Source organism: Leptodactylus fuscus, chromosome 9, assembly GCF_031893055.1.
Source record: "Leptodactylus fuscus isolate aLepFus1 chromosome 9, aLepFus1.hap2, whole genome shotgun sequence".
In the NCBI taxonomy this organism is placed as follows: domain Eukaryota; kingdom Metazoa; phylum Chordata; class Amphibia; order Anura; family Leptodactylidae; genus Leptodactylus; species Leptodactylus fuscus.
In genome coordinates, this window is record NC_134273.1 from 74,349,568 (window position 1) to 74,365,653 (window position 16,086).

General features: G+C 41.6%; 1 protein-coding gene across 1 annotated transcript; it reads right to left on the reverse strand.

The window, feature by feature from the left end:
- Positions 1–5,848: 5,848 nt before the first annotated feature.
- Positions 5,849–14,116, reverse strand: LOC142218352 (ficolin-1-like). Its single transcript, XM_075287010.1, has 9 exons — positions 14,047–14,116; positions 12,182–12,295; positions 11,551–11,595; positions 11,328–11,363; positions 10,652–10,690; positions 9,709–9,836; positions 9,395–9,524; positions 9,087–9,221; positions 5,849–6,098 (listed from the first exon to the last, which is right to left on the reverse strand). Exons 1-9 carry the CDS (start codon positions 14,114–14,116, stop codon positions 5,851–5,853), a joined length of 945 nt encoding a protein of 314 aa, XP_075143111.1. The 3' UTR covers positions 5,849–5,850.
- Positions 14,117–16,086: the final 1,970 nt, after the last annotated feature.

Here is a 16,086-nt window from a genome sequence, read left to right on the forward strand (position 1 = left end):
GTTGAGATTTACATAAATACATTACTTCATGACCAGCTAATTTTCTCTGATTTACACGCGCTCCCATTAAAGTGAATGGGATGTGTTTTGAAGCGCTCGTGTATACGTATCTGAATGAGCGGAGCGCAAACTCCATGTGAAGGGGCCTATAACTACCCCAGGGGGCGCTCTTTCTCTCTCAGGCTGCAAACCTGTCATCCCTTTTCAGGCTTCCTTCCCAGTAATGAATATCAGGAAGCCGCACCTGAGAACACCTGAGACTAGGGAAAAACCAGTAGTGGACTAGAGGTGTGGCCTGGAAGACTCCGACTACCAACCTGTCCTCCAGTCCAGGAAATCCAGCCCATGTAACTTCAATAAAGAGCCCTGGCAGATGACATTGTGCTAAAGCAACATGAATCGTTCTGGATTTCCACTACCCTTCCTGGCAGAGGAAACCAGGTGAGATATACACGCCGTCCATAACTTTACCATACACTTTACCTATCTCTCTCTCTCTCTCTCTCTCTCTCTCTATATATATATATATTTGAAGAGCTCAACGGAAAAATGGCCTAAGTCCAAAAATCAATATTGTGAGAAAAACGAAATTTAAAGTTTTAGCCTAAAGCAAACGGGCATTATTGTGGAATATATCTATCCAATGTAATCAGCTAATGAACACCGTTAATCCTAATCATAAATTGTATTATTTATTAAAAAAATTGCAGCTTCATGTATAAATATTATTTATTTAATATTATTAATTAATTACTACTATTATTAAACGATGAAGAATAATAATTACCTGCCTCCCTTTTCGGCGCTAAATATGTGCAAAAGTCGATTTAGAGCCTCTTAAACAATAAGACAAAGTTTTTACACTAATATAAACAACAGACCGGAAGTCACGATTTCAATGAAAAAATGACCAACGAGAGTGAAGTAAGTTTGTATTGGACTTAGGCCATTATTCCATTGAATGTAAATTCTTCTGCATTGAAATATATGGACTTAGGTCATTAATCCTAGGTACCTTGTAAACCCAACGCATAGAATGAGGTACAAAGAAGCTTTCTAGGTAATAATTTGAAATATGACAAAATGTGGACTTTGGCCATTTTTCCGTTGAGCTCTTCATTTATTTATACAAATTTTAAAATTTCACCCATTAACTGACAGGCCGACAACTTGGGGTCGGTGCTGGTGATGCCATATCTGCAGAATATGTTGCCGCTATCAGCAAACCAAATAAAATGTCAGCCTGATATTACAGAATTATATTTTTTTTCTTGGTGCATTTTGTTGAGGACATTGCCATCTAGTGTCAAAAACTATAACTACAGGTACAGTAAAGCTAGAACCAGGTGTAAAAGTGTGTGTACATCTAGGGCCCGACTCTCTCTCTCTCTGGGTTTTATAGCAGTCACATGACCTGCTTATATAGATCTTGCCTATAGTGTAATGATTTGAGACAGGACTTGCTAGCCTTTGGCTAAGGCCCCATGTTGTGGAAACGCAGCTTTTTTTTTCTTGCAGTTCCTTTTTTTGAGCCAAAGCCATGAATGACTACAAAAGGAATGGAAATATATATGAAGTGTTTATACTTTTTTAGGCTAAAAAACAAACAAACAAAAAAACCTGCAACAAAAAAGTGAAGTTTCCGTAATGTGGGGCCTCAGCCTTTAGGTCAGATGAGCTGGTTTATTTATATATACATATATATACATATATATATATATATATATATATATATATATATATATAGTAAACAGGCAGATGGTAAAGTGGTAGAGGGCAGGTATCTTCCACTGAGGTGGTTGGTATCTACAAGGTGACTGGCTGGGGTATGGGACCAGGAGTTAGGTATTGTTGTAAACTCAGGCCGATACTCCAGTCCTGGTTTTTCTGGCTGACCCAAGTGATCAGCTATTAAAGCACTGAGGTTGCCCATGGGAGGGGGTGTGGTTGTCTCTTGTAGGAGAACCTGGTTAGACACACTGCCTTATGTGTCTGGAGGAACAGCTCAAACAAATCCCCTTGTGTCTGGGTGAGAAAAACCTTGGAAATTTACTTTCTTGTACCCTGAAGTAAGGACTGCTTATATTATTTGAATTTATCCTTGTGCTGGAGCAAGCTATTTTGAGTTATCCGTTTTGCTGAAGAAAGCCAATTTGTTTTATTTACTACTGGACTGTCTGAACTGCTACCAATAAACCTACACGTGTGAGCTGAACACCTTTGCCTCCATCTGATTGTCCTAGCAACTTTCCTTCTCTGAAGGTCCCGCATTTACAATATATATATGTATATATACAGCATAGACCAAAAGTTTGGACACACCTTCACATTCAAAGAGTTTTCTGTATTTTCATGACTATGACAATTGTAGATTCACACTGAAGGCATCAAAACTATGAAGTAACACATGTGGGATTATATACTTAACAAAAAAGTGTGACACAACTGAAAATCTGTCTTCTATTTCGGTTCTTCAAAGTAGCCACCTTTTGCTTTGATTCCTGCTTTGCACACTCTTGGCATTCTCTTGATGAGCTTCATGAGGTAGTCACCGGAAATGGTTTTCTCTTCACAGGTGTGCCTTGTCAGGTTTAATAAGTAGGATTTCTTGCCTTATAAATGGGGTTGGGGCCATCGGTTGTGTTGTGCAGAAGTCAGGTGGATACACAGCTGATAGTCCTACTGAATAGACTGTTAGAATTTGTATTATGGCAAGAAAAAAGCAGCTAAGTAAAGAAAAACGAGCGGCCATTATTACTTTAAGAAATGAAGGTCAGTCAGTCCGAAAAATTGGGAAAACTTTGAAATTGTCCCAAGTGCAGTTGCAAAAACCATCAAGTGCTACAAAGAAACTGGCTGACATGAGGACAGCCCCAGGAAAGGAAGACCAAGAGTCACCTCTGCTGCGGAGGATAAGTTCATCCGAGTCACCAGCCTCAGAAATCGCAGGTTAACAGCAGCTCAGATTAGAGACCAGGTCAATGCCACACAGAGTTCTAGCAGCAGACACATCTCTACAACAACTGGTAAGAGGAGACTTTGTGCAGCCGCCGGCCTTCATGGTAAAATAGCTGGTAGAAAACCACTGCTAAGGACAGGCAACAAGCAGAAGAGAACACAAGGAATGGACATTAGACCAGTGGAAATCTCTGCTTTGGTCTGAGTCCAAATTTGAGATCTTTGGTTCCAACCACCGTGTCTTTGTGTGACGCGGAAAAGGTGAACGGAGAAAAACCCGACATGTAGGTTTTTTCTGTCCGCTTGAAAAGTCGGACATCTTTACAAACGGACAGTTAAGGACAGGCACGGAGTGCAAAAGAACGCACCCGATCGCCATTTAAGTGAATGAAAAGTGTCACAGACACAGCTAGTGTCCGCTGCTAATGTCCGTGTAAGATTTTGAATGGACACTAGCAGCGTACACTACCTGTCGGACAATGATGGTAGTGTGAATGCTCCCTTACAATTCATCCGTATCCATGTCACACAGGACTGTAAGAGGAGTCTCTCCATCTGGGTAGATTTTGTACCACCTACAAGTAACTCCAGCCAGTAACGGCCTATTAAAAAAAAAAAAAAACGCAGCGGTAGCGGCTGTCGCCGGGCCCCTGTTGTCCCGGGCCCTGTGGCAGCCGCCTCCTCTGCTTCCCCGGTAGTTACGCCACTGACCTGGCACCAAACACAGCAGCAAAACTGTTCATAACCACCCCCACTTCCAGGGGCACTCTCTATCTTTATACAGATTTAAAAATGTCACCTAGTCAATGACAGTCCAACAACTTGGGATCGGTGCTGGTGATGCCATATCTGCAGAATATGTTGCCGCTATATCAGCAAACCAAATACAATGTCAGCCTGATATTACAGAGATGTATTTTTTCTTCTTGCTGCATTTTGTTGAGGATATTGCCATCTAGTGTCAAAAACTATAACCACAGGTACAGTAAAGCTAGAACAATGAATGTCTTGTGTATTTTCCTTCTCCCAGGTCCAGGTTTTAAAAATAAATCAATAATTTTCTTATCTGAAATAATAAATCCTAAATAATTTTTTAGCCGGCCATATAACAAGACATATAGACATCATATGGGCAGAGTCAGACTGGGATGTCTAGGGTTCACCAGTGGTCCCCCCATATAGTGGCCTCTTCACTGGTCCCCAAACTGTATGGCACCATTATATTGTGTGGGGCAGTGATGGGGGGTAACTCCCTGTGGAGGAGACATTAAACTGTGTGGGTTATAATAAAGGGGTTGTCCAGGGTTAATTTTTTTTATGGCCTATGCTCAGGATAAGCCATAAATACTTGATCGGTAGGGGGCTGAATCATGGCTCCATCAACTGTACGGTTCCCATTCTATACACAACACAGAGCCGGAAGCCGAAAGCTCCTTTTGCTGTATAGTCTCCCGGTGCCTTCACAGGAGCTCAGCTACCACTGCCTTCAATTTATGCTGAGATGTAGTGAAGGAGCCCGGCTACTACACAGTGGATAGAGCTTTCTCTTTCCAGCCCTGTATTGTGTACAGGACGGGCGCCAGAAGTGGCTCCGTACAGCTGATTGATCCCAGGTCTGCCTCTTTCAGATCAGGTATTTATGGCCTATCCTGAGGGTAAACCATAAACAATTATGCCTGGACAGCCCCAGGAGGTGCCGACAAGCCTGTGAGTGGTAGAGCAGGAAGCCAGTGGCTTTCTGCTCTAGTACTAGCAGAACCGGATCGGAGGTGCCACTTCTCCCCAGTTTTACAATCTGGTTCTTAAAACTGGATCGCAACATCAGGAAGAATCTGAATGCATTACTTACCTCTTCACACTCCTGCCCGCAGCCTTTCTTCTTCCTGCTTCAGCCTGGGCCCTGTGTTCTTGGCCAGGAGTGGGGAGAGGTAAGTGAATGGGAGCCGTTACCGCACCTCCACTGCCTATTTTTTTTAAAAAGCATTGGTGGTCCGGTAGCGCCCCTTATGGACATGGGGCCCACTGGAGGATTCAACGGTTCTCCAGTGGGCCAGTCTGACCCTTCATATGGGCCAGAATAAATTTACATGGAGTGAAGAGTTACTAGCCTTTGGTCAATATGGAAATGAGCTGGTTTATATATATAACATCAGGGTTATTCATTTGGTGGTCAGTGATGACAACACAGTAGCAGTAGTTTACTTTATGCGGTTATACATTACATGTGAGGTTACATATACAAATGTGCCATATAAAAGATCAGAACATGATGTGTCATCAGTGCTTACAAATAAAGACAAGGCGTTTTACATCATAAAAACATCCTGAATTTAAATTGCTTTTGTTACCCTGCAAAAATTCATAGATGTCATCCAAAAGATTGACTAGTGAAAATCAGGACGTGGTCTGAGATCAGAGACTTGAACAATATGATCCGCGGCTTTGATACATCAGATAATTTCAGCTATCAATAACTTGAATCATTAGGGTTATACTAAAGGGGTTCCCAAGAACATGGAATGGGGTAAAATAAAAACTAATCCTATTCTGTTCTCTGTAATCCCCCGCCATTCCATCCCTCTGCCTATAAACTGTAGGGATGACCCAGTAGCGCCAATCATTGGTCTCAGCGGTCACTTACCATACATGTCAGTATTCCAGCTGTGCTCATTTATTGCGGTAGTGGTCATGTGTACATGGATTATACGCCATGTATAGGGATATATAAGTCATTACTGTGGAAAGTAATCCTATACTGATGGGGAGCACCAGAGCACCAGTGCTGGAGTGCTGGCGGATTAAAGAGATGGGTATACAGTAGGTTTTTATTTTCCCCCTTTCCCTGCTCTTGAGTCAGTTTTTTTTTATAATAGCATACAAATACCAAACCTATTAAAGTGGCCTGAACTTCAGTTCAGATATTTTATAGGAATGATGGTCTCCCCGTCCAGTTTGCCAGTTAATTCCATCCGCGTAGCTGTTGTGGTTTCCTCTCAGATATTGTCCGTTCAGATTGGAATTATGGCATGATCCATACCACCAGGCCCCTTTAAATTTTGTTGCACAGTTTTCTGGAAAGATATCATTGTCTCTGTCTTTGGTTGAAAAGGGCCGATCATTGTGATAGGAGAGAGAGTCACCTGCGTGTAATAAAAAGTTAGCATATATCAAAATTTACCTGGTTTTGGAAGTCCTTCTTTGTTTTTTGAATTTATAGCCTATATTTTTAGCTGGACGACCCCTCTAATTAGCAGAAACTTTACTAGGGCTAAAGGGATTGTCCAGGATAAAATAAGAATTAACCCCTAAACTGAGCCACCACGGTCCACCCTCCCCCCACCTAACTTCTAATTTTCTTATATTAAAAAAATCTATAATTACCCATAGTCCTGAGGAGGTCATGTGACCACTCCAGGGACGCTTTCTGATGTTCCTTTTCCAGGGACCCTTTCTGATGTTCCATTTCACTGCTTCCGAAATGGAATGTCACCAGTACTCTCCCTCCCCCAACCCCATCAATATTTGTGTCTTCCTGTCTTTGAACGGCTCATCCCCTCTCCATCTCTGCAAGCGCTTGCGCAGTCTGGAGGTGCCTGCGACACATGCGCAGTAGAGATGTCATTCCATCTGTACTGCGCAGGCGTCACAGTTACTTCCGGCCGGTGCACAGGCCCGGAGAGTGGAAGAGAAGGGTCTCCAGCCAGAGCACAGTAAAAAGGAGGCGTCGTCTCCCAGAGAGGAAGACAGGTAAGTATGGTGTGGGGAAGGGTGGGGGCTGAGCTAGTTAGTTGGGAAGAGCTAGTAGTGGGTGGGATCGTTTAGCTAGGGAGACAGGGAGGGGGTGTAATGGAGTATAAGAGGTAGGTAGTGCGGAAGGTAGACAGGAAGCTTATAAACAAATGCAGAAGATGCCAGGAGCACCCAGAGAAACCCAGAAATCACTCAATACACAGCTAAAGGTATAAGGGTGTACTTATTAACCCATTAATAGCAACTAACAGACCTCTTTAAAACCCATTTTAACATTAAGCAAGGAAAAGTACCAGGCTTAAAGGGATTTTCTTTTTGATGGCCTAATCTAAGAATGAGTCATCAGTATCAGATTGATGGGGGAACCAATCACAGAGAATGGAGCAGGAAGCAGACAGCCCTGTTCTCGGTGTAGTGGCCAGGTTAGGTACTACAGATAAGCTCCCAGTTACTCGGCCCCTATGCTTATCAAGTGCCCTAATATTTGCCTTGCCTCCATGGTATTAGAACTATCTTGAGAATAAAATAATCCCAACTGACGTGATGACTCTCATCATATCACAAACTCATTGATATAACAGGTGCCATGATATATCTCTATTTTCCTGGCAATAATACCTTGTGGATGGCTGCACTGATGGGGACTTGTTATATTTTCTACAACATTGACCTCTAGCAAGCTGTACTTCTTTAGATGTGGCAAAACTACAAGTCCCAGATTGCCCTTATATCATGGCTCTAGAAGCTTGTGGATATTGTGTCCAACCATAGAATATTACATACAGTACAGACCAAAAATTTGGACACACTTTCTCATTCAGAGAGTTTTCTGTATTATCATGACTATGACAATTGTAGATTCACACTGAAGGCATCAAAACTATGAATTAACACATGTGGATTTATATACTTAACAAAAAAGTGTGAAGCAACTGAATATATGTCTTATATTCTCGGTTCTTCAAAGTAGCCCCCTTTTGCTTTGATTCCTGCTTTGCACACTCTTGGCATTCTCTTGATGAGCTTCATGAGGCAGTCACCGGAAATGGTTTTCACTTCCCAGGTGTGCCCTATCAAGTTTCTTAAGTGGGATTTCTTGTCTTATAAATGGGGTTGGGACCATCAGTTGTGTTGTGCAGAAGTCAGGTGGATACACAGCGGATAGTCCTACTGAATAGGCTGGTAGAATTTGTATTATGGCAAGAAAAAAGCAGCTAAGTAAAGAAAAACGAGTGGCCATCATTACTTTAAGAAATGAAGGTCAGTCAGTCCGAAATATTGGGAAAACTTTGAAAGTGTCCCCAAATGCAGTTGTAAAAACCATCAAGCGCTACAAAGAAACTGGCTCACATGAGGATCGCCCCAGGAAAGGAAGACCAAGAGTCACCTCTGCTGCGGAGGATAAGTTCATCCGAGTCACCAGCCTCAGAAATCGCAGGTTAACAGCAGCTCAGATTAGAGACCAGGTCAATGCCACACAGAGTTCTAGCAGCAGACACATCTCTACAACACCCGTTAAGAGGAGACTTTGTGCAGCCGCCGGCCTTCATGGTAAAATAGCTGGTAGAAAACCACTGCTAAGGACAGGCAACAAGCAGAAGAGAACACAAGGAATGGACATTAGACCAGTGGAAATCTCTGCTTTGGTCTGATGAGTCCAAATTTGAGATCTTTGGTTCCAACCACCGTGTCTTTGTGTGACGCAGAAAATGTAAACAGATGGACTCTACATGCCTGGTTCCCACCGTGAAGCATGGAGGAGGAGGAGGTGTGATGGTGTGGGGGTGCCAAGCTGGTGACACTGTTGGGGATTTATACTGAACCAGCATGGCTACCACAGCATCTTGCAGCGGCATGCTATTCCATCCGGACAATGACCCCAAACATACCTCCAGGCTGTGTAAGGGCTATTTGACCAAGAAGGAAAGTGATGGGGGGCTACGCCAGATGACCTGGCCTCTACAGTCACCAGACCTGAACCCAATTGAGATGGTTTGGGGTGAGCTGGACCACAGAGTGAAGGCAAAAGATCCAACAAGTGCTAAGCATCTCTGGGAACTCCTTCAAGACTGTTGGAAGACCATTTCCGGTGACTACCTCTTGAAGCTCATGAAGAGAATGCCAAGAGTGTGCAAAGCAGTAATCAAAGCAAAAGGTGGCTACTTTGAAGAAACTAAAATTTAAGACAGATTTTCAGTTGTGTCACACTTTTTTGTTAAGTCTATAATTCCACATGTGTTACTTCATAGTTTTGATGCCTTCAGTGTGAATCTACAATTGTCATAGTCATGAAAATACAGAAAACTCTGCGAATGAGAAGGTGTGTCCAAACTTTTGGTCTGTACTGTAGATATTTCTATTATCAGCACAGACATTACCTGCACTGCCTCCGGTGAAGGCTCCAATGTGTAGCTTATAGTTGTCACCTTCTCCCGATAGGGAAAATGAAGCGTAAGTAGCAAAACTGTAATTATTATCATAATCTGTCAGATCGACTCGAAACACTTGGGTTCCTGAAAGGATAAACATGTACAAAGTCAATGCTCGAAAGAAGAAATCCAACAAGTTACCTACTCCATGGGGTATGTTGAGATTTGTAGTGTCATAGTAGTGTCACAATGTTTATAAACAGACATGGCCACAGGATTGGGAAAAGATTGGAGATATAAAGGTGATGGGAAGTTACCTGAAGACGTGAGGCGATGAATGTTATCATTTCCCAGCCAGAACTCACTTAATTGGCTACCGAACCCTCGCTTGTAGTCGCTCCATCCTCTGAAAAAATCCACACTGCCATCACACCGTCTCTGGAAAACCTGGAGATTTCAAAGGGAGGGAGAAAACTCTGAAGATCTTAAATGGGGACCTTCAATGGAACAGGTAAGACTATGATCATCTACATCTTCCAGCATGAATAGTCAGTGTTTCGTATGGTGGACGCTCTTGCCTGTGGGGTCACTTTAAAAATAATTAAAAAGTAATAACTGTTTATTGACTTACAATCCATCCTCCTCCATCCGTATCCATGTCACACAGGACTGTAAGAGGAGTCTCTCCATCTGGGTAGATTTTGTACCACCCACTAAGGTAAGTCCCTTGGTCTTGCAGTTCTTTGCAATTCCGATGAGCTGTAAGAAATTGGATTGTTGGCTTGTCAAAGAAACATCTGATCTAGTGTGTACCAATGGAGGTATAGTGCAAATGATTATATTAAAGGGGATTTACAAGGAATATCAAAGGGGTTCCCTCATGGACTGCATATCTCATGACCATGGACTGTATATATGGTAAAAACCTTTTACATTGCTTAAGATGTAGTAAAAGGAATTGAGAGCTGAATACACTGTCTACCAATAAGTATTTGGAGACCGATGGTAGAATAAAAAAAACAACATTTCTTCCTATCCAATAGTTGGTAGCCCCCAGCAGATGCTTCCTTATGGATGGGATTGATAGACACAATACTCCCGGATGCCTGGTGAGACTCCTGGTGTATGTGAGCCATCGGTTGGGTGCAGTTTCTCTGCCCAGCACCCGTCGGTCTCTATCTCCCAGTTTCGGGGGTCTGCCAACTCGGGGCACATTCCGACAGTCACCGTTCACCTTCCACTTTGTAATGACATAGGCCACTGTTGATTTTGGGTAATTCAGTTTGCTTGCTATGTCCCTTAAGGATCGATCATCTCTGTGGTCCCCCACAATTACCCCTTTCTCGAAATTGGACAACTCTGCACTTTGTGACATCTTGCATGCGACTAATGCCAATGCTGTTTCCTATTTAATGGCAGAAAGTGTGACGTACATCACGGCCGCAGATATCTTCATTCACATGGGTGTCCAAATACTTATTGGCAGACAGTGTATAACTTTAGTTTTTATTGTTGATCCTGTTACTCCAAGCTCTATCTCTCTGTAATAAAGTGTAAACTTTTTCAAGACTCACCATATGCTGGACCCGAGGAGCCAGGTTCCCCTTTCTCTCCTTAAAAAAAAAAGGTTAAAACCTGAACGTAACAAGGGAATGACAGATAGAAAAAATAATTTAAAAAAAATCAGATTTTAGAAAATTTATGAGACCTTTCATGGCAATAGAATTTTTTTTTTATTTTTTTTATTAGTTTCTTTTTTTGCCCAAAAATTGGAGAAGGCTACAGCCCTGCACAGTGAGACGCAGCAAAGAAACATCTGTGGAAAAAAGTGTGGTGGGGATACATGAGGTTTTTTTCTGTGGTGTTTCTGTAGCTGTGATTTTCCAAAACATAAGTTTTTTTTTCTGCCATCTGTGGACGAGATTAGCCAGAATCTCATCCACTTTGCAGGTAATGTAAAACACTGTGTTATTTGTTTTTGAAATGTGGGACTTTAGCCAAAAAGTGGTAAAATTACAGCTGGTTTTATCCTAATTCTCACTTTGCAGATGCCATTTTCAGTTTAAGCTGTAACTGCTCTACTTTTTCTTTGTAACCAATTTTGATAGATCTCCCAATCTCTAGTGCGAAGATTTTTATTTATAAATGGTGTCAGATATATACAGTAGCTTTATTGTAATGACATCTTGTGCACCACTTGGGCCCTGTGCAGATATCTTTCTGGACACCAGTCTATACTGATCCTCTCACCTTTCAGTCCTGTTTCTCCAGAAGAACCTGCAGATCCTGTAGTAATGATAACAAAGTCAGAACAGGCACATATTCTAAATTGCACATGGTATAACCCTCAAGGGGTGTAGGATATATCTCATTTAAGCAAACACCAGAGTTGCACCTTTTTTGCTTTATGTTTGTTTTGTTTGTGCGCAAATGTTTTATTTAAGACAGAAAATCATCTTATTTGTATGCAAACCTGGGTGTCCTGCAGGTCCGACCTTCCCGGGGTCTCCTTTAGATCCTGAAACAAAAACGTCAATTATTAATTCTATTCTGTTCTAGTCTATCTATCTCTATTTCTATTATCTATCTATCTATCTATCTATCTATCTATCTATCTATCTATCTATTATCTTATCTATCTATCTATCTATCTATCTATCTATCTATCTATTATCTTATCTTATCTTATCTTATCTTATCTTATCTTATCTTATCTTATCTTATCTTATCTTATCTTATCTTATCTTATCTAGCTATCTATTATCTTATCTATCTATCTATCTATCTATCTATCTATCTATCTATCTATCTACAGTATCTATCTATCTATCGTATCTATCTATCTATCTATCTATCTATCTATCTATCTATCTATCTATCTATCTATCTATCTATCTACAGTATCTATCTATCTATCTATCTATCTATCTATCTATCTATCTATCTATCTATCTATCTATCTATCTATCTATCTATCTATCTCCTATCCGTCTATCTCAGTAACAACCCCCCCATGTCCTGACTCCATTTGTCCCAACCCATTAATTAAAAGTAAATCTAAACCTGTAAGATTTGTTGCCTGTACAGTAAGACTAAATCTTCACCTTTCTCTCCTTGTAGACCGATATCACCTTTTTGCGCAGGAGGTCCAGGCAGACCAGGACATCCGCGGAGGATTGTCAATTTATCAGATTCTCCAAGGGCCACATACTTGACTTCTGTAAGTGAGATAATAAAGGATAAGGATGAAGCACATTACAGCCGTCACACAATGTAGACTTACGCCAGGTTCTCTCTAGCGTTTGGGTTTCTGTCCTTCAGACCTAAAACATGGAAACCCTTTCTGTTTAAAAAGCAGTTACACGCGGAAAGACTATAATGGGTTCTGTCAGGTTTCCTCCAAAAACGGTAGAAAGTAAAGTCCTGCTTGCAGGATGTGTGACAGGGTCTTCTCAGTGATGACAGTAATCCCCTACCCACAGGATGAGGAGGGTGCCGAGGTTTAGAGTGAACATTGCCCAATACGTTATAGGTACTGGCAGCAAGCAAGTCTACAAAAAGAAGAGTATAAAAATGCAATGGAACAATTGTTATCTTTATCTACTGACTAGATGTGGCAGATCTTCACATAGCTTGACTTTCTGCAGCGTGATATCTTTCTGTGCCTTGATATTCTATCTCAGACAACAAACGCCGCCTCTAACACTCTGTGCCACAGTACGCAATATTGTTAACACGTAATGAGTCAAGTTAAGCTTTGCTAGATTTGGCGATGATGCAGATATAAAAAAATCTGCTGAAAAAAATGTTTTTTTGTTACAAATCTATGTATTTTATTTTAATCCAATCCATCCAAAATATTACAAATGGCTATTCTACATACGATATAACTAATACTATAATATATTCACATATAACATGATCTCTTTTTTTTGTTGTCTTTCATTCGCTCAGAACTATAGGGTGAGATGGGATTTAAAGATGTGTGTTTTTTTAATTTCTTTTTCATAATTTTTTGGTATCTTTTACACTAGCTCCAGACTTGTATCCGAGCTACCTTCCACACTCTATCTATCTATCTATCTATCTATCTATCTATCTATCTATCTATCTATCTATCTCATTCTTATTTTTTTAAGGAAACTGACTTGTAGGTGAAATGTGTTTGTTTTTTTTTTTTTTTTTTTTTTTTACATATCCATTCATGCACCATCACATTGACACCATTACCAATGCCATCACAATGCCTATTATGAACACTAATATCAGCAAAGTAGACTCCCCTAAATAATAGCAGCAAGTTAGGGACACATTGGTGGGCAAATGTTTCATAAGCGCACACGCACCCCCCCATCGTCACTTAGGCATAAATGGCCTGCACAAATGATAATGCCCCTTAGTGCCCCAATACAATATAATGCTCCACAGTAGCTCATCACAATGGTCCCATATAATATAATGGCCCATCACACATTACCCTGTCCCCATAAGCAGATCCTCAGACATGAATCTGTCCACCATCCAGTTGCCCTCGCAGTACGATGTCCCTCTCCTGGTTTCCACCACATTTTTATGTCCCTCTCCTGGTTGCTCTGACAGTTTCATGTCCCTCTCCTGGTTGCTCTTTAGTTTCATGTCCACCTCCTCGTTGCACCCAGCATCTCATGTCCCCATTGGCACCCACAGTACAATGGTTCAAACAAAGGTAAAAAAAACAAAAAAACTAATGCTCACCTTTTCCCCTTTCCCTTCTGTGAGCAGAATGTCCCCATAAGCAAAAACCTACAAACTGCTCTAAATAAACAGTGCCAACAGCTCGCCCACAGAGAACCGTGCTATCAGAGTTCCCTAAAAAAGCCCAAACTTCCCAGTGTCCATATAATGACAGTCAGCATAATGCTTCCTTTTACACACCTGAAACATTTAACATTTTATGAAAGATTCTTCTTGTGATTTTAGTGAAACCCACCTGGACAGGCGTCTTCAGCGCTAGTAATACGGGATACCAGGCAGAGCACAGCGGCCACCCAAGTCCTCATATTAGCGGTGCTCACTACTATCTGGTCTGTTCTGCTCTACTGAAGATAGTTTTTATTTCACCCTGTTAGAAAAACACCCAGTCTGTATCTTCCCAAATCTTAGTTTCTTGTAACAATCCTTCCTTATGTAAATGTTGCACAATTCACATCTAATCTCACCTTTATTGACCTTGTCAGCAGTAATCTCTAGATGACAGCCTGTTGGATATCTGGTATGTCTCACTCCTTTTCACACTTCTACTCCCTTTTTTTTTTTTAAGTTTCTGTAATAACCATCCAGCACTCGCTAGACGTGATATTCGTCATATTTCAGAATTTTCCTTTTTTGGACGACGTGAAATAAAATGAATATAGACAATTGCCAATCTGTCATCCCTATTAGATTGTGTCATAGATTTTCCCAGAGAGAAGTTACAAAGTAGTCTCCAAAAGCAATAATTCTAGAGTTTTTTGTAGTAGGGTTTGTCGGAATGGAATGTTATGTGTAAGAGATTACAATATTACAGCAACAGGAGAAGTTTAGGGCAGGTTCACACTGCGCTCGGTGTTCACTTTGCAGGTTTCCGTCTTCCGCCCGAGAAACTGGACAGGAGACGGAAACCCGGCGGTCAGTTTTCAAACCAATTCATTTGAATGGGTTTGCAAAGTGTCTGCCCGTGAGCGTCTGCGAGCGTCTTCTGCTTTTTTTTAACCGGACACAAAGTCAGATATGCAGGACTTTGTGTCCGGTTAAAAAAAAACCAAAATGGTTTTGTTGCGGAGACCAGAAGACGCTCACCGGCGCTCATGGGTGGACACTGACTTCCGGGTTCCATCTCCTGTCCAGTTTCTCGGGGAGAAGATCGAAACCCACAAAGTGGAGACCGGGCGAAGGTGTGAACCCGCCCTTACTGGGGGAAACTCTACAACTAAAAGAAGGCTCTAGTGCCCATGTTGGGCACCTCTAGCTGGACATGGAGGTATACATGTTCCTATGGGATCCTGCAGCACATTTGCCCACAGATGTTGCAGCTGGGCCTATAGATCCTATACACTCATAGGTAGTCGAATCGGGTGTCCCAGATGGTTCCATAAATGCTTGATTGACAATATATCGGGTGACTTGGCAGGTCAAGGAAGTGTTGTAATGTGATGGAGACATTCCTGGAAGCCTTTGCTGTGCATGGGTGAGCATTATCCTGCTGAGACTCACCAGTTGGAAACACATGTAGCCACAGGATATGTTGCACTGTTAGTGTCCTTTGTATCACTACTAGGGGTAACAGGTCTATGCAATTCCCAAGATCATCACACCAGCAGTTTAGTCAATCCACATCAAAGTCAGGATTGAAGTGCTTACCCTGAGGCTTCCATACTTGAACCTGGCCATCATTGGATTCCAAACAGAACCTGGATTTGTCGCTACAGACAATATGGTTCCAGTTGGCAGCTGTCCAGATTTTTGATCATGAAACCTCTGCAAACCAAGGCAACAGTGGCTGACTGTCAACACATGATGCCGTTTTACGCTGTGCTGCGGCAAGATCCAGTGTCTAAACAGACCACAAATGTAATATTTAAAATGTAACTTTTATTAATAAATTTAAAAGTAATAGGTATATGAATCTAAAACGCTTCTCTAAAGTACCAAGAATTGGTGTTATTACGGTAACACATACCACCATTTGTGACAACTAGTGCCTCCGGATTAGCCTAATAGCCTACCGCCTGTCGCGTTTCTGCTGACCCTAAGTGGCCAACTCATCAGAGGCACGGCAATTCTATTTGAACTAGTAGAAATAGATACTGGAACGTATTTTAAATATAGCGCAATCACGAGCGTCTTGTCGTCACAGCCCGGTCAGCCGTAATGTTTGGCCAAACTTGTGGGAAAAGTCCAAACAAAGCCAAAATTTTACATCATAAATATTCCAATCAAATAGTATTGGCAATAATTCTGAGCCTGCTATAACGGGACTGCTTTGACAAAA